The 19,745-nt window shown below is 37.9% G+C and overlaps 1 protein-coding gene across 1 annotated transcript; it reads right to left on the bottom strand.

The window, feature by feature from the left end:
• Positions 1 to 15,315: 15,315 nt before the first annotated feature.
• Positions 15,316 to 16,959, bottom strand: LOC149187357 (uncharacterized). The gene has a single exon (XM_089409643.1). It carries the CDS (start codon positions 16,957 to 16,959, stop codon positions 15,316 to 15,318), a length of 1,644 nt encoding a protein of 547 aa, XP_089265769.1.
• Positions 16,960 to 19,745: the final 2,786 nt, after the last annotated feature.

Here is a 19,745-nt window from a genome sequence, read left to right as displayed (position 1 = left end):
TCATCGTAGAGGTCTAGGTAGAGACGTGTTCCGGCGTCGTTAAACGTAGTGACTGTCGATCTCTAAGAAGGTGGGTGATTCCTCCTGAGGGACGATTGCACTAATACGGACTTGTGCTCCCACGTACCGTCGCGTATATATTGGGAGACCCCTATAGGCATATATCTTTTATCCTTAGGAAGCCGTGTCGGCCGCCCTACTGATCGCAATGCAGTGAACACAGCATTCACGAAGATCGACCACCCGTACCGTAAAACGTATTTTGTGGTTTTGCGAAAGGTTTGGCACACCCTCTGCCTAGATCGCCAGAGCAGTTCCTTTTGGCCTTTTTCAGACTCTATAACAGAAAAATTCCATCCGAGCATTTGTCACTTCGGGCTCGTTAAAACATCAAAGGAGACTAGAGTCATATTTAGCTTTTTCTCAACTCTTTAAAACTGAAAAAGCAAGTTGTGTCTAAAAGCGTCGTTAACAATTTATTTTAAACGGAACAATCACCCTTTAATCCTGCGTTGATCTTTAGGTTGAAAAGATGGAGCACACCAACCAAGGAGTTCCCTTGGCTGGAAATCCTAGTCCCTTCTCCTCTTGGGGAGATGTTGGTGCGCCCCACATGGCCACATTGTCACTTCCAGGATTGACAATTGGCCTACCAGTTTGGCTCTTTTCGACCAATGTCATTCAGAATACCACCACTCCTGAACAATCGAGTCAACAGTTAGATCAGACAAGAGTCGCCTCCCCGCCTTCCACTTCATCTTCCTCCCCTCCTTCCTCTTCGCTTGACGGAACTGGTCAATCAAAAAATCGGGTTCCTAAGGAGAAGAAGGAGAAGAAGAAGAAAGAAAAGAAGAAGAAGGAGCCTAAGGCGACTGGGGGCAAGCAAATATCATCTAACAAAAATCCACACACCGCACTTGTAAGGCCTAAATCACCATGCATCATATGCAGGGGAGACCACTTCCATAGAGATTGTCCCTGTATCCCACGGATACTAAGAGACTGGTCCCCCCATTTGCACAATTCGGGAGCATCGACCTCTGATAGCCATGTCGATTGCTCACCGTCAACTAGTGGGAGTGAAGCTCCAGGACAGAATGGGAAAGTTAAATTTCCCTGCAGACTGTGTGAAGGCGATCACGCCATCCACCGTTGTCCCTTCTTAGACAAGGCAAAAAGAGTTCTGGAAGATCGCCCGATTTTACGAGCGAATCTTCCTCCTGGATATCAAAAACTCCTGCCAAGTCCCTCACTAGTTGAGAATCTAGCTGAGCCACTTAGATGGTCAGCCGAAGCACCTGTCATTGAAGAAGAACCGTCTGGATCCATGCCTGACGAAAGTCAAAAGGTTGATACGGCAGTTGACCCGGTTTTGCCTTCAGAGGCTCCATCTTCGAATGACACCATCACAGAGGAGAATACAGACGACACCGTCCAGGTTCTATTCATCAGCAGTGACTCTGATGATCAAGGGGGCAATGCCACCATTCCTTTGTCACAGGAAGGAAGTTCATCAGAGCGCTATCCGGCCGTATATTCGGTCCCACCACCAAGCAACCTGGTTGTGTCCTTTGATTGGAACCAACTAGGCAGACCCCGGTTGCCAGCCAGTGTGCCATTCAGAATTGTTTGTCGAATATACAGAATGGTAATGGCTGGCACTATCATTCATGAGGGGGAATCTGTGAGTATCCTTTCCTCTATTGCTTGGAAAGCGCTTGGTTCGCCAACGCTTTTACCTGAGATGAGAAATCTATCAGGTTTTGATAAAGGAACCAGTCGACCTTTAGGGATCCTCCCCAATGTTCCTATAACATTGAAAGGGAAGACCGTTCAAATGAACGTGATGGTCGTTCAAGGACCCTTGGATTATAACCTACTCCTTGGACGAGACTATATATATTGCATGGGAGCTGTAGTCTCCTCACTCTTAGAGTAATGTGTTTTCCGCATGAAGGAAGAATGGTCAAGCTCGTGGACCAACTTTCGTTTCCCGGATCACACATCGCAAATAGTCAGGTGCCATCCCTAAATGGTCTATTCATGCAAGAAGTGTCTCAACCCACGGTCCGTCCTCCTGATGAGCGTGAGTAATCCGGAAGGATATGACTGGACCCCAGGGGGCATGCATCCTGGCCTGCTTCGGCAGGGGAACTTTGGGTATAAGGTAGAATTTCCGCGAGAGAATATGACTAGTCCGTACCCCGTCCGTGGATGGAAGAGGGGTTGTTCTAGAATAAGATTCTTTTGTCAAAGTTACGTGTTTGACAACAGTCATTCACCCTTGTATATTTCGGTAGACATTGCCGAGGAAGTGTTTTGTTTGAAAGATTAACAAGACAATCTTTGGGTAACCTGAAAGAGGTAAGCCTCCCTCAATAACACAAATGTTTTGTCTTTGAGTAGTGTTCTTCTCTTGTCCCAAGTAGCTTCTCTCTTGTTGCAAGTAGCTGTTCTCTTGCGATCTTGCGAAAAATCTGTTGAAAGTTGGACTGACGAGAAGACAAGTATCGTATGGACCCATTAAAATTAACGAGAAGACAAGTATCGTTAAAATTAGACTAGCAAGACGACAAGTAGCTGTGAACACCCAAAGAAAAGCAGAGGTGAGAAGGAGGAGGGGCAACCTTGAAATTGTATTTTATACCTGGGGGCATGCAAACCTTTTGGAGTGCAAGGAAAGAGCGGTTATTTATCTATTTTTTAGGTTATCCGTTTCCGAACTTGCATAAAGAAAGGATGAGAGGGAGCATAGCATTGGTAAGGCGCAAGCTCTATAAAAAATGGAATCTTTCATGAGACACTCTTATCTTATGACTGGGTAATCGAGCAGTTTTAGCATAAAGTTCATGCTCGTTAAAAAATAAACGCAAGATCCGAGCAGTTTTAACGCGGTCTTCATGCTCGTTAAAAAATAAATATAAGCAGTGAGCAATGTTTCCTCCTGAGTTTAAGCTCATTTTTAACTAAAAAATGAACCTATCCCGGTAAATAACCGCTGTGATCGTAAATTTATCAGCCATAAAAGCCTTGGTCGTGTTTGCACCTGCCACCTCCACCTTCATTTGGCCGATCGTTCACCTCCATATGATTGTTTACCCATTTTCAGGAACAGCTGCGTAGAGTGATTTCACCTAGCCATCCTTGTGACACTACCGTGATTGGAAAATTCCAACCTGTACCTGGAATCAGTTGTTATCCCTGTTTATCACTCGTTCCTCAAAAGACGAGTCTTCTTTAAGCTCTTTTCAACTAACTCGTAAAATATGAAAAGATTGCCGAGTTTTGGCCTTCCACCTCGTTAAAGGACCGGAAGAGCTATCCCTCATCTAGATTTTAATCTTTTTGGACCTGAGGGATTATTGCACAAAAAGGTCGAGCACTTGTTTTATTCGGCTCGTTAAAGTTATCGAAAACTCATCCCTTCTGTATTGTTTTATACTTTTTCGGACTTAAGGGATTAGATGACGAAAAAGGAATTTTGGAGTTAACTTTATGTACCTTTTCAGACTCTCTAAAAATGAAAAGGACCAAGTTATCCTTGTCGTTAGACTCGTTAAAATGATTAAATAGCGACAAACTTGTCTTTAAACGAGAACGAGTTTCCCTATCGCTAGGCTCGTTAAAACATAGCGATGGGCTTGCCCGAAGGGCAGGTTATAGAACAAGCATATGTTATCCTCCTCAAGCTTGACAAAAATAAATAGGTACTGGTCAGCAGTGACTGGGGAAAAATTGGGAAAGATCAAGAAAACTTTGATGGTAGGAGGTCGCTCTTGAACATGACACTTTTCTTCCGTATCACATTCGGGTTGGGTTGTTTCATTCACCGGTCACATCACCATGGTCTTGCCATACCATCCATATTTGGGGTAATGCTACCGATCCATCGCATCAGTGTCGCCATATGTTCAAGAGAAGTCATTCAGAAAGAGTCAACCGGGTCCCATCCACTGCCATACATTATCCTTCATCCATTCATGACCGCCACCCTGAATCATATGTCACAGATTGTTTTCACCTCCATTAAAATCATTAGCTCCGTTCCGTGTCACTGATGTGGGATTCATTAAGGCCCTCCTTTGACGGATCGCTCCTTGTCGACATCAGCTCATTATCCAAGGATTTGATCTAGTAACAACCCCTTCAGTACTTTGAAGCTTGCATGCCTCAATGGCAAGTTTCTCACTTCCGGCGACAGGTATACATCAATGACCTTCGACCAGAAGATTTTGCGTGGTGTTCGACGCCAAGTCCTTTATTCACACCACGTGAATTGTACTACAGTACCTTGAGGGTCATTATCATTATCGGTGATTCCTCTCGCGCTTGTTAACGGTTTACATCATTGACCGGTAATCAAGCGATGTCTTTCCATGTTCGACTTCAGCGCAATTCTCACATGGATCGACTTGTACTTAGAGTGAAGATCGAACGAGTTTGAAGACCCCGGATCTAGTTTCATACATTCGGGCTGCGATATATATTCAGGAAATATAAAGACATTTGACACGTACATCGTTGCAACAGATGATCATCCTACTCGAAGGATGATAATTTTCACCAAAATTATCAGTCTACCATCAGACGATCGTCTGTTCTATGTACCAAAATGAATTTATAAAGCTGAGCATGGGAATGCCCGCCTCAGCTAGATCATGAAAGCAATATGAATCATAATGTATTGTATTTTATTTTATTACAGGTCTCCTCCCAGCAGATGGATGAACTTCGGACCCTCCTGGATAAAGCATTTCACCCGATAAACGGCCTCATACTTTAGGGGGCAACTGTTATAGACATTTTTGTGCCTTGCATCACTAAGCATGAAATGTCAATAATCAAGGGATCCAAAGTCCCTAAACATGTTGTTCCTACCCCTAGAGGAACAAGGCCAAGTAACCACAACAATTCACAAAAGTTCTCCACCTGAAAACACTCAAAACAAGGAAATTCTGGATCATGTCAACTGCTCCACTGAGCATCTGCGCTGAATGTCAACTGCTCCGCTGTCTACCTGCGTTGAATGTCAACTGCAAAGAAGGCTACCTGCGCTGGGCGAGTTTGGACATGTGGCACAGTCATTCCTCAAGGTGTCAATGCCCAGGAAGCTTCCAAAATGACACTTGGATCAGGGAATTCGACTGGTGATGAGTAAGAGGTTCCAAATCTCCAAGTGGAAGCAAGAACCTCCAAGTGGACTCAAGAACTGAAGTGGGAGAGGACACTAGTCAGTCTCAGACCAGTCTCAAGCTGACTCATCCTCTCTCCAATATCCCTATATATAGATCTCTCTCATGAGGTCTAGGGAGGCTGGAATTTAGTATTTGCAAAGAATTGTTGTTGGTTTGTGGCTAGAAACATTGGGTGTGTTATGCTTTGAAGGGAGCTAAAGAAGGAAGTCCATTCTGCTGGGAAGGAGATGCTGGGTTGGAGCCCTATGGGTTGTATCTCTTCCTGAACACTGTTACTTTCAATAAAGCTATCTTGATTCTTTCCTATATGCTGGTGTATTTTGTGTAATTGTATTAGTATATTTGATTTACTTCTAATCCTGAATCATTTATGAATATGTATATTTGCCTTTGTATTGTGTTCTTCTCTTGTTGCTCTTGTCACAGGTAGCTGTTCTCTTGTCATCTCATGGGATTCAAGTAGCTGTTCTCTTGATCGAGCGAGGAGGCAAGTAGCTATGGACACACAAAGAGAAGAGGATCTAGTTCGAGGGACAACCGGAAGACAACGCTAAGTCTGCCGATCTCCTCTCTTTCATATTTCATAAAGGAAGAAATCATGATAGCTGCATTCGTTTGTTGCTAAGGCGCTATCACACCTTAGGTGGATAGGATCGTCCTAAATAGGCATTTTTCCCCACAACACTTCCATGCTATATAATTCGAGCTGCCATCAAGGGCATACTCGAGTCTTAAACTGTTGAACGCCATTGGTGAAATTGAGATGTGATAAGAACTCGATTTCTATATTCAGGAACCACAACCTTCGAACTCCTCGTTCTTGTATACTGTTCTTCACCTTGATCACCTTCGCTTTTATACCATGTAGAAATTCCCACTGTAGATCAATAGATTAGGCAATATACTAAAACACAATACAAGATCTACTTCTACAACACTTTGCGGAAGCTTAATCGAATTGAGCAAGATCAAGAGAACACATATAAATGAGAATGAGAAATCAATCACACATAACATAGAAGAAATAACCCGAGGAAATCCTAAGCCTAAAACCCCAACTCCATATTATCATACAAGTGGAAATCATGTTCAAGTTATAAAAAGAATCAACTCTCAAGCTATCCTTCTCTCTCTGAAATCAAACAATACAACTCACAGATCAAATAGACATAGTATATGTCCTCCTGAAGCTCTCCAAGCCTCCTATTTCCTTGCGTATTTTTTCTTGGGGTCCAGTGAAGCCACATGTGTGAATTGGCCTCATCACACTCACAAAACCTAAAGAAGTAATTGCACAATCCTTATCTCTTTAACTGATGGATAAATTCCTCAATTAATGGAGAAATTGTTGCATGTCCCCACATAGACTTCATGTTTGATTTTCCTTAACTAATTAACTCAAGATGAATTAATTAATTATTTTACAAACAGCTGCTAAGATCAAATTTTAATTTTAGTTCACTATTTTAGTTTAGGGATTGACTAAAATAGGAAGGTATCCCAAAATTCTATTTATAGAATGCTATTTTTAGCACTTCCATTTTTCATTCCTTGTAGCTATGTTCAACACTGGTTGAACTACTATTTATAGCATTGCTATTTTTAGCATTTCTTGTTGCTATTTTCAACAAAATTGTAGCTGAAAGAAATGCTTGACAAAGGCTACATAAGGCCAAGTGTGTCGTCATGGGGAGCATATGTTTTGTTCATGAAGAAAAAAGATGGAATGCGTAGACTATGCATCCACTATAGGTAGTTAAAAAAGGTTACCATTAAGAACAGGTACCCATTACCAAGAATCAATGACCTCTTTGATCAGTTAAGGGAAGCAACAATTTTCTCCAAGATTTACCTGAGGTTAGGATACCATCATATAATAATCAAGGAGGAGGCCATTCGTAAAAATTTTTAGAATAATATATGGGAATTATAAGTTCATAGTAGTGCCCTTTGATGATCTAAATTGGATCATTATATCATTTTTTATCCATCTCAATGCATATGGAGTGGAAAAATTGGAGGAATCATCTCATGGGATTGTTTTTTACGGTGGGACCCAGTTTGGGAAACACGGTCTAAAACCTTCGAGGACCATTTTGAGGCATCAAACGACGTTTTTTGGGTGTAAAAATTTTATGCTATTGTGAACACCTTCTCATGCTATTCTAGACACAGTGAGATTTCCAACGGCATAAGAATCACTTCAACCGGAGTCCGTATGCAAATGTTATGCCACTAAGAAGTTCACTTTCCTGTTTTCACACCTATAATTCGGGAGGATGCCACGTCAGCACCCATTATTCATGGAAAAAGGTCTATCCATGTGTTTGTGATGTAAAATACTCTAGAATATTCTATTTTGTAACTCTAGTTAAGAGTTGATGTAGTCAAACTTAACCACTAGTAGGCTACCGAGTTATGTTATAACCGAGCCACTAGGAGGATGATGCATTCCAATCTTTCGAGAGAATTTGGTTCCATAGTTGAGAAAAGATAGCTAGGAGAGATAGGAGGTAGAGAACATAGAGAGGATTTGTGCACTGTAGTAGCCCACGGGCCACAAACATTACTTCTTTGTATCTGTAGCCATATTTCCAGACAAAGAAAGAGAGCGAAGCGGCCTCACCTTCTAGTTGGGTTTTCTCCCGAAAGGGTTTCCCCCAGAGCATATCTTGTGTATTATGTGTGTGTGAGCTTATTTTTTCATTCTCTAATTTTCTTCTTCATTTACTTTTACATGCTTGCACTAATTACAATTAATTTTACAGATCTAGAAATTAAATAAAACTGTAATAGTGTAGAATCTCAAATTTTTAAAATAATATTATCAAACCTATTGTGACGAACTTTCTAGTGGAATATTCATGGACTTTTATGGATCATTTGGTATCAGAGAGGGTTTCGTTGGGTATTTTGGGGATATTTTAGGGATCTAGCTCGGTGAGGATGAAAATCTTAAAACCCTAATCATGGGTGATGAATCTGTAAACGAACCTTGTGATCTTGCAGAGGTGAGGTTTTCGCAGCTCGAAGATCAAGTCATAGATATAAACCGCAATGTCAACCTCTTCATGGTGGCCCTAAGAAATAAGCTCGGGATATTTGGAGAAAAATGGGGTTTGAATGTAGAGAACAAATTAGAAGGGGGATCGCGAGATCGGGAAGATGTAGATAGCCAGTCGAAGGAAGAACCCATAAAAGATCAACCCAATTCGAGTGTCGTGAACCAATCCCTATTTAAGGTGGAATCCAATGTCAATATCAAGCCATACCACAGTGAGATCGACGCTTTGGAGTTGAACCACTAGTTGTAGCAACTAGAAGTTTATTTCAGTGTCCATCAGATCGAGGAAGGATAGAAGATCTCATTCACGCAACTGAAATTGGAGGGACATGCACTGACTTGGTGGGAGAGCCACACGAAAACCTTGAGGCTGGAGGAAAAAATCCAATGACTAAGTGGGAGGATTTCAAAACCATCATTAAGTCACAATTTTATCCCATTGGGTACGTGGAAGACCAGTGGATCTAGTGGCATTACTTCAGGAAAAAGTCAAGCCAAAGCATTCAGGAGTACACCATAGAATTCAGAAAGATGGCTATAATGTTGGGTATCTCTCCAAAGAACCTAGATATACTCCTCAAGTATTTGAGGGGTCTGCACTACCATCTATGTGAGCAAGTGATGTTGCTAAAGCCCAAAATAGTGGATGAGACTTATGTACAGGCACAATACCTGGAGACCATACGCTTGAAAAGAATGCAATCAAGCGGACCGAAGAAAAAGGAGCAACATGATGTTTGTAAGTAGGGGAAGAAGAAGAAAAAAAGGAAGAAAATATAAAAGGATGGTAGCCAAAACACACTAGTGAAAAGATCCTAGAAGCCACTGAAACCACTGCAACATTGAGGGCCATAGCGAGGAGAGGTGTAGGAAGTTGCATCCATAGCTAAATGTGAAGAACAAGAAGGAAGATAATAATAAGAAGAATCTCATGGTCACTAATTTGAGAAACGAAGTTGAAAGTAGCTCAGACGCGGATGAGGATATCACCTGTACATCAGTGCAGAATGAGGTTAATCTGAGTAGCCTTCAGTAATCAGAAGAGAAAGAAATGACCAAACTCTTCCATATAAAGATACAGGTTAAGAAGACGAAAATTGATGCTCTGTTTGACTCAGGATCGTAGGCAAATCTCATTGTAGCAGATGTAGTCAATAAGTTGGGGTTGGAAGTTTGTGATCATCCAAACCCATACCCATTGGGATGGGTACATAAGGATGTAGAGCTAAACGTAACAAAACAATGTAAAATTAGATTTGCTATCACTGTTGATTTTATTGATGAAGTAAATCTGGATGTGGTTCCCCTTGATGTATGTGGAGTCATGTTTGGGAGACCATACATGTGCATGCGTGATGCAATATTCATGTGGAGAGTTAACCAATACCATCTCATCAAGGATGGAAAATCATTCATCATCAACACGCACAAAGGCAAGTCAAAAATTTCACTAGTAAGTGCCAACCAAGCTAAGAAATTGATCATTTCCAGCAAGAAGTATGTTTTATTGTTCTTAAGAGAAAATCAGTGTGTAGAGGAGTTAATTAGAGGCAAGGAATCCCTAGAGGGGTGTACTAAGAAAAAAAAAAAAAACAATTGGAGTTTTTACAGGCATACAATGATGTGTTCCAAGATCCTAAAGGGCTACGCCCTAAGAGAGAAGTGGAGCATGAGATCCAACTATTGCCAGACTCCCTATTGCCAAATATTGGGTTGTAAAGTGAGGTGAAGAAAAAGTTGCAACAACTGTTGGAACATGGTGTCATTCGACCGAGTACATCACCATCTGGGTCACCAATCATCATTGTGCCAAATAAGGATGGGACTTGGTGGATGTGTATAGATTACAGGGCATTGAATAAAATCATGCTTAAGAATAGATATCGCTTTCCCAAGATAGACGATTTGCTAGATCAGTTGCAACAAGCAATTTATTTCACCAAGTTGGACTTGAAGTCTGGATACCACCACGTTCGAGTCAAAGAATAAGATACATGGAAGGTCGCCTTCAAAACCAGGCAAGGTTTATATGAGCAGTTAGTTATGCCATTTGGCCTATGTAATGCACTAGCTACATTTATGATATTAATGAATGATGTACTACAACCTTTTATAGATTCATTTGTTATTTTCTATTTGGATGATATACTGGTATATAGTTCTACTTGGGAGGAGCATATTTCACATTTGACGTGGGTGCTAGAAACATTGAAGAAGCACTAGCTGCTAGCAAATCTCAAGAAGTGTGAGTTTGCACAACAGTCCTTGGTGTATTTGGGATATGTGATTGGTGGAGGAGAATTGATGCTAGATCCTTCCAATATGGAGACTATCATGAAATGGTCAGTGCCTACTAATGTTACTAAGGTTCAAAATTTCATTGGAGTAGCACAATACCTGAGGAAATCCATAGCCTTGTTTTCAGTGGTAGCAGGACCGCTACCATTATGAATTATTTCATGGGGTAGTTCTTAACTACCCTACCTATGATAAGGAGCTCTATGCCATGGTGAAATCTGTGAAGAAGTGGAAGCACTATCTGATGGGAAAGGAGACAATAATCCACACGGATCACCAGCCATTACAGTTGTTGTAGGCGCAAAATAAGCTACAACAGACCAGGCATTACAAGCGGATGGGGCTTTTACAGCAGTTTCATTTGGTGATCAAGTATAAGAATGGAAACATAAACAAGTTCGTTGATATTCTTTCAAGGCCACCCACATCAAATATTACAATTTTGGGGATTCTTATGCACATGGAGCCATTCACCCATGATGCATACAGACATGCATATTCAAAATATGAGGACTTCAAGGAGGTGTATTAGCAGTTGCAGAGTCAGATTCGTGTGCACGATGGCGACAAAACCATTGACTACCATCTCTAGGATGGGTTACTCTATAGGCTGGATAAGCTCTGTGTTCCTAAAGATGAGCATTTGCAGCTAATTAGAGAGGCTCACACCTCCAAGGTTGCAGGGAACTTTGGCGTAGGGAAGACCATAGCTAAATTGCAGAGGTATGTGTATTGGCCCAAGATGCAAGAGCAGGTAGATAGGTTCATAAGAGGATACATGATTTGTTGTACCAAGAAGGGACATGACTACTTGTTCGTGGTAGTTGATAGGTTCAACAAGATGTGTGTTTTGATGCCCTGTAAAAAGATCATCAACGAAAAAGAAGTATAAAACTTGTTCTTTGGACAAGTATGGGTACATTTTGGGATTCCAAGGAGCATCATTTCAGACATGGATACAAGATTTCTCAGTGCATTTGGACTACATTGTTGGAGAATTTGGACACGAAGTTGAAGAGATCTACAACATTCCATCCATAGACAGATGAGCAGACAAAAGTAGTCAATAGGACATTGGTGCAACTTTTGAGGGGTGACAACTAGAAGCATCCAAAGTCCTGGGATGAAAATATGGTATATATGCAACATACTTATAATAGAGCGGTCCACACTTCTATAGGAAAGTCCCCAGTTGAAACTTGTTTTGGATATTTTCCACCTTCACCTTTGGATAATGCATATGGGCAGCAAGGAGGAGTGAAGGAAGACCTTACATGAGATGCTTTGAGGGCTGAAAATTGTATAGAGAAGATTGGGTAGATCCATCTATAGGTACAGGAAACACTGCAGAAGTCGCAGGTGAAGTATAAGTCCAGGTATGATCAGCGCATAACAGATAATTCATTCAAGGTGGGGGACATAGTTTGGCTATAGTTAAATAAGGAGATATTGTAGTGGCCTGGTAAGAAAATCAAGGCTCTAAGGTATGTCCCTTTCAGATAGTGGAAAATGTGGGTGATAATGCCTGTCAACTCAATTTACCGCCATATATACACATTTACTCAATTGTAAATGTAGAGAATTTGAAACTCTATGAGCCTTCCATGCTAGTTCAGGAAGAGGAACAAGTCCTACATTCTATGGAGGATTTGGCACTAGCAGAGTTGACAGAAGATACGGTTTTGTAGAAGAGGTCTAGAACTACAAGACAAGGGCAACAAGACCTTTTGCAGATTGGGTTGGAGGGATAACTTCCAGACAAAGCTAAATGTTACACCAAAGAGAAGGTGGAGTAAAAATATTAAATTAAGACCAATTATACCATGTATAATAGCTTTATGTATCTTAAGCATTTAGAAATTTCTTTCCTTACTTAGCATCTTGGGAAAAAATTATATAAGCACTAATTTTTAATATTTAATACAAAAAACACAAAATAATAGCTAGATATACCCCTGTAAAATTGTGGCATATCTAACTAACAATGAAAAAATAAGTTTATTATGTGAGGGTGGTCAAAGGTGACCATTATAACACTTTGCCCTCGAATCAATGGATTAAGGAATTTACCATTAAATATGGGTTGGGTAATTAACAATGACCATCTTTCTCTCTCCATGTGAAAGCTATGAATAATTAAATATGGGTTGGGGAATTAACAATGACCATCTTTCTCTCTCCATGTGAAAGCTATGAATAAGTAAATGTATAGTATCTGGTAAATATTTGAGTACCTTATTCCTCAAAGTTATTAAAACATCACTTTATAATCAATATTAATCTATTCAAACTATATAAAATAAAAAATAAAACTAGAAAATGAATTATGAAAAATAAAACTAGAAAATGAATTCAATAATATTGATATTTATAAGGTGACAATTTAAATTGTGGAAATTCATGTATTTAAATAGTCATTAAATATAACACAACAAATTTATCACATTAACAAGATAAAATATTAACTTAAATTCATGGTAATTTTGGATTTATGAAGGCCAAGAGAAATTGAGTCTCTTGAATGGCAAACTTCTTTTCTTTTGAAATAAAAGTATTGTGACATGTTCGAAGTTGGCACCACGGTATTTTGGGCCATTTGAAATCCTTTAGAGGATTGGACCAGTGGCGTATAGGGTGGCTTTACCTCCTTCAAATAGAGCTCATCATTTTTTCCATAATTCTTTACTTGAAAGATATGTACCAAAACCTAATCATGTGATTGATTGGTCTGTGCTACAGGTGGAGCTCGAAGGAGATTTCTAGCCAAAACTAATGTGCATTCTACACAGGAGGAGTCTCATTAGAGGAATTTTGAGGTCTCAAATGAGGCTCCTAAGAAAAATGTACAACCAAAATAAAATTTATAAGAACTAATAGGATTCAAGATGATGATGTCAAGCATGGGTATGATTCACCATTTTTGGAGTAAAAAAGTAAAAATATTAAATTAAGACCAATTATAGCATGTATAATAGCTTTATGTATCTTAAGCATTTAGAAATTTTTCTCCTTACTTAGCCTCTTGGGAAAAAATTATAGAGGCAGTAATTTTTAATTTTAATACAAAAAACATAAAAGAATAGCTAGATATACGCCTGTAAAATTGGATCATATCTAACTAACAATGAAAAAATAAGTTCTTATGTGAGGGTGGTCAAAGGTGACCATTATAACACTTTCCCCTCGAATCAATGGATTAAGAAATTTACCATTAAATATGAGCTAGAGAATTAACAATGACCATCTTTCTCTCTCCATGTGAAAGCTATGAATAAGTAAATGTATAGTATCTAGTAAATATTTGAGTACCTTATTCCTCAAAGTTATTAAAACATTACTTCATAATCAATATTAATCTATTTAAACTATATAAAATCAAGAATAAAACTAGAAAATGAATTCAATAATATTAATATTTATAAGGTGACAATTTAAATTGTGGAAATTCACTTATTTAAACGGTCATTAAATATAACACAACAAATTTATCACATTAACAAGTTAAAATATTAACTTAAATTCATGGTAATTTTGGATTTATGAAGGCCAAGAGAAATTAAGTTGGCAAACTTCTTTTGAAATAAAAGAAGATAATCTCATTAATAAATCCTAAATTAAAATAAATTTAAACTAATTTATCAAATTTAATATTTATACAATAATTCAAAAACTAAATAATATGAATTTTAATAGCAAAGTGCTTTAAAAACAGATCTCGAAAAGTTTTTTTTGCTAAGGCTCCAAAATAACAATATTAATTTGAATAAATTAATATTTTAATATGAAATAATATAAATTTCTTAAACAAAAATACATTATTTTATTATTAGTTATTTATTGGTTTGTGCTATAAGTGGAACTCGAAGGAGATTTCCAGCCAAAACTAATGTGCATTCTACATCGGAGGAGTCTCATTAGAGGAATTTTGAGGTCTCAAATGAAGCTCTTAAGAAAAATGTACAACCAAAATAAAATTTATAAGAACTACTAAGATTCAAGATGATGATGTCAACTATGGAGATGATTCAACATTTTTGGAGTAAAAAAATAAAAATATTAAAAAATATTAAGTTGAGACCAATTATAGCATGGATAATAGCTTTATTTATCTTAAGCATTTAGAAATTTCACTCCTTACTTAGCAAAGATGAAAAAATTATATAAGTACTAAATTTTAATATTTAATAAAAAACACATAATAATAGCTAAATATACCGCTCTAAAATTGGAGCATATCTAACTAACGAAGAAAAATAAGTTTCTTATGTAAGGGTGGTCAAAAGTGACCATTTAACACTTTCCTTTAACACTTTCCCCTGGAATCAATAGATTAAGGAATTTAGCATTAAATATGAATTGGAGAATTAACAATGACCATATTTCTCTCTCCATGTGAAAGCTATGAATAGGTAAATGGAAAATATCCCGTAAATATTTGAAAATATCCCGTAAATATTTGAGTACCTTATTCATCAAAGTTATTAAAAAATCACTTCATTCTAGCATTTCCAGAATAGTTATTTATTCTAGCATTTCCAGAATATTATTATCTATTCATCTCAGAACTAAACAAACTTGACTATAAATTGAATAACTGTAATCAAAATCAACTTGACTATAAATTGAATAACTGTAATCAAAATCAAAGGAACAGGAACATCACAAACGCCAGGCTCACAGGATGGATCCATCCCAGGGAGGAGCAAATCTCTTGGTCAGCAGTTACAGAACAAAAAATGAATTGAAACCTCTACTTTCTCACGCCTCTTGGTCGTCCTCCTCGAAGCCCTCTTCGTCGTCGTCTTCGTCCTCGTCGAAGCTCTCTTCGTCGTCGTCTTCGTCCTCGTCCTCGTCCTCGGAGCTGGTATTGTGTATTGGATTATACGGACTACTAACCCATTGGTCGGTATGCCATTTATAAGACCAAATAAAAATATGGCCGCCAGTATCTCCCACGAAAATTTGATGAGTTGTTTCATCATATGTAAATGCTCTGGGCTCCAAATCGTGCAGTGCAATCCTCCTTATATTATTATCACCATCACCCGCTGTAATCTTGGCGATGCAGTTTCCTGTTAAAATGTTACTAATATTGATGCTCCATAAATCTGATACTATCAAACTATTTTCTGGCTCTGGGTCAGGGCAAATAGATATCAGAATATCTTGTGCAGCTGTAATGTACGAACCGATCTGAAAGTCCAGCTGATACGTTGGGTGGTCTTGAAATGTGACCACAATCTCACCTTCTAAATTAAAGACATTCAGGCTTCTCGTTCCTCCCATTTGGGTCACACAAATGAACAAATTTCTCCTGTACAAATAATAAGGGCGACATAACATCTCCATATCAGTTGCTTTTATTATTTTGGACGTTTCGCCAGATATATCCAGGATCTGCATACGCAATTTCAATTGTTGCATAACAATTCTATCACTGCCGCACAGTACCAAGTACTGAATCTCATGCTGTGGAGAAACAGGTAAGGAAATTTGCTTGCGTATTTGTCCACGGTGTTTCGCATAAATTCTCAGAAGTACTTCTTCCCTTGCTAAGCTCAAGCTCTTATCTTCCATTACTACACTTAAGTCCATATTTCCTGGACTTCCAAAATCTACACTTAAACCAAAGTTCTCATCGTTAGGGCGTATTGTAAATAGTTGGGCATAATTTTTCAATTCAAAAAATTTGAACTCATTCTCCTTCTCATTGTAAATCATGCCCCTGCTATTTCGAATATCAAAATCCCAAAGAACAATTCCGCCGGCGTCTGCTAGACAAATATTTCTTCTGTGGGTAGTTACCCCTGCTTTTATCGATTCAATGTCCAGGCTTACAATCATTGTCTGACCCTCCGTGTTCACAACAGTTATCAATGAATTGTTGTTGCTATTATAACAAGCAAACAGAATTGTCATTCTAAAATCAATCAGGAACCCCTCCCTATTTCTAAGGCGCGACAATTTCTCATCATAATAGAATGGTATAAGATAGAAATCGTTAAACATAACGAATATGATGTCGCGAGCCTTGATGAAGACAGGATAACTATCACGCGTAGGGCCGTACGCGTGACAATGATAATTCCGAAAAATATTTGGGCGCTCTCGGGTATTACCTGTCTCAAACATTTCTCTCATGCGTAGCCTCTGGAAGTAATGAATGGGAGTAGATGGCATGCGCTCTTCCTCTTCCTCTTCAACTTCATCTTCAGAATGCTTTTCTGGAGATGTCATGGTCCCCTCAGGTGGTGGAAGGAGTTTATGGGCAGCTGTGTCTGCTTGCAGCGAAGATATCTCGTCTTCTATTTCCTCATGGGCAGCTGTGTCCGCTTGCAGCGATGACATCTCATCTTGCGTTTTGCAGTACCTTGTCTTCTTTCGTATGTGCTCATCCGCCATGGCTCGCTCGCAACAAGTAACTGTCTCACCTCACCTCAGTACAGTTTCTAAGTACACAGCTAAGATTTTGAAGCGCGTCTCATGTTTTCATATCAAACATTTAAGAGCTTTTTATATTATGACCTTACCCTATTGGTAGGGTTAGCCTCACTAGTTAGTTTGATGGGTCAAAATTATTGCGTCCATAGATGCTATAGGGCAATGTAATGTATTTGGTTAAATTTAAATTACACAAAAATACATTAAAATAAATAAACATTATTATAAACATTTTAATAGGTTTGGATTCTGTTTTAAAGTTGTTTTTCTTTGGTTAAGAGCTCGTTTTTCTAGGACCTAAGGAAATAGGTTAACTATCCAAGCCCAAGAGACATCTGGCACTAGTGAAACCCTGTCCTCTTTTGGACTTAAGGAAATAGGTTAATGACCCAAGACCAAAAGACATATGGCACTAGTGAAACCTTTCCCCTTTATGGATCACCACCACGCTGTGGTTTTTCTTGAATAAGGGTGATGAGTGAGCTTGAGTTTTCCTTGAATAAGGGTGATGAGTTAGCCTGCATTTGCGGATAACAACTAGAGATGGTTGTCCTCATCACTACTAGTTTGGCCACTTAGTTACGATGGGTTTTCCCACCTATAATGGGAAAATATATATCTATATATATAAACATTTTAATTTGGTCAAAATAAAATAAATACATCTAGATCCATATATATATATGTATGTGTGTATATATATATATATATATATGACAAAACCATAAGTTGTCAAAACGTGTAACCAAAATCCCACGAATGGTAAATTGACTATTTTACAATCAATTTTATTTTATTTTTAAATTTAAATTTAAATTTTTATATTATTTTACTCAGTCAAAATGTTTGCATAATATAAGAGGTCACCCAACTAAGATTTTGAAGGGCGTCTCATGTTTTCATATCAAACATTTACGAGCTTTTTATATTATGACCTTACCCTATTGGTAGGGTTAGCCTCACTAGTTAGTTTGATGGGTCAAAATTATTGCGTCCATAGATGCTATAGGGCAATGTAATGTATTTGGTTAAATTTAAATTACACAAAAATATATTAAAATAAATTAACATTGATATAAACATTTTAATAGGTTTGGATTCTGTTTTAAAGTTGTTTTTCTTTGGTTAAGAGCTCGTCTTTCTAGGACCTAAGGAAATAGGTTAATTGCCCAAGCCCAAGAGACATCTAGTGAAACCCTGTCCCCTTTTGGACTTAAGGAAATAGGTTAATGACCCAAGACCAAAAGACATATGGCACTAGTGAAACCCTTCCCCTTTATGGATCACCACCACGCTGTGGTTTTTCTTGAATAAGGGTGATGAGTGAGCTTGAGTTTTCCTTGAGTAATGGTGATGAGTTAGCCTGCATTCGCGGATAACAACTAGAGATGGTTGTCCTCATTACTATTGGTTTGGCCACTTAGTTATGATGGGTTTTCCCACCTATAATGGGAAAATATATATCTATATATATAAACATTTTAATTTGGTCAAAATAAAATAAATACATCTAGATCCATATATATATATATATATGTATGTATGTATGTATGTATGTATGTATGTATGTATGTATATATAGAACAAAACCATAGGTTGTCAAAACATGTAGCCAAAATTACACAAAAATACATTAAAATAAATAAACCTTAATATAGACATTTTAATAGGCTTGGACTTTGTTTTAAAGTTGTTTTTCTTTGGTTAAGAGCTCGTTTTTCTAGGACCTAAGGAAATAGGTTAACTGCACAAGACCAAGAGACATCTGGCACTAGTGAAACCCTATCTTCTTTTGGACTTAAGGAAATAGGTTAATGACCCAAGACCAAAAGACATCTGGGACTAGTGAAACCCTTCCTCTTTATGGATCACCACCACGCTGTAGTTTTTCTTGAATAATGGTGATGAGTTAGCCTGCATTCGCGGATAACAACTAGAGATGGTTGTCCTCATCACTACTGGTTTGGCCACTTAGTTATGATGGGTTTTCCCACATATAATGGGAAAATATATATATCTATATATATATATATATATATATATATATAAACATTTTAATTTGGTCAAAATAAAATAAATACATCTAGATCCACACACACACACATATATATATATATATATTGGACAAAACCATAGGTTGTCAAAACGTCTAGACTTTTTTACAATCAATTTTATTTTATTTTTAAATCTAAATTTAAATTTTTATATTATTTTACTCAATCAAAATGTTTACATAATATAACAGGTCATCCCAATATCTCTTCTATACTACAGCGACCCAAAAAAATAAAAATAAAAATACAATAATAATAAAACAAAAACAACCCTTGGGATTGAGAACCCATAGTATTGATCCGTGGTATTCATGTGGAATATAGTGTTTTAAAGGGAAAATTAAACCAACTTAAATCAATTTTAACTCTAAATCTACTGAGCACTCAAGGGGATCAAAACTCTAAAAAGATTAATGTAATGTAATGTAAACATTTTACCTAAGTCAAAATAAAATAAAATAATATAAAATGAAAATAATCGAATAAAAATAAAATAAAGATTTCCATGGTATTGTGAACTTATGGTGTTGTGCCATGGTATTCATGTGGAATATATCTTATTTAAAGGGATAATTAAACCGGCCTAGACCCTAGAAGGATCGAAATCTAAAAGGATCAAATTTCTTGAGATGCAAACCTTTTTTAAAGTGAAAAGAAATTTGATCCCTCTAAATTCTTGGTAAATCCCGAATT

This window comes from Pinus tabuliformis, chromosome 3_1 (assembly GCF_031772625.1).
Source record: "Pinus tabuliformis cultivar Carrire ecotype Pingquan chromosome 3_1, CPIR1, whole genome shotgun sequence".
NCBI classification, from domain to species: domain Eukaryota; kingdom Viridiplantae; phylum Streptophyta; class Pinopsida; order Pinales; family Pinaceae; genus Pinus; species Pinus tabuliformis.
Note: the sequence above shows the minus strand (reverse complement) of the source record. Positions and strands in the feature narration are given on the sequence as shown.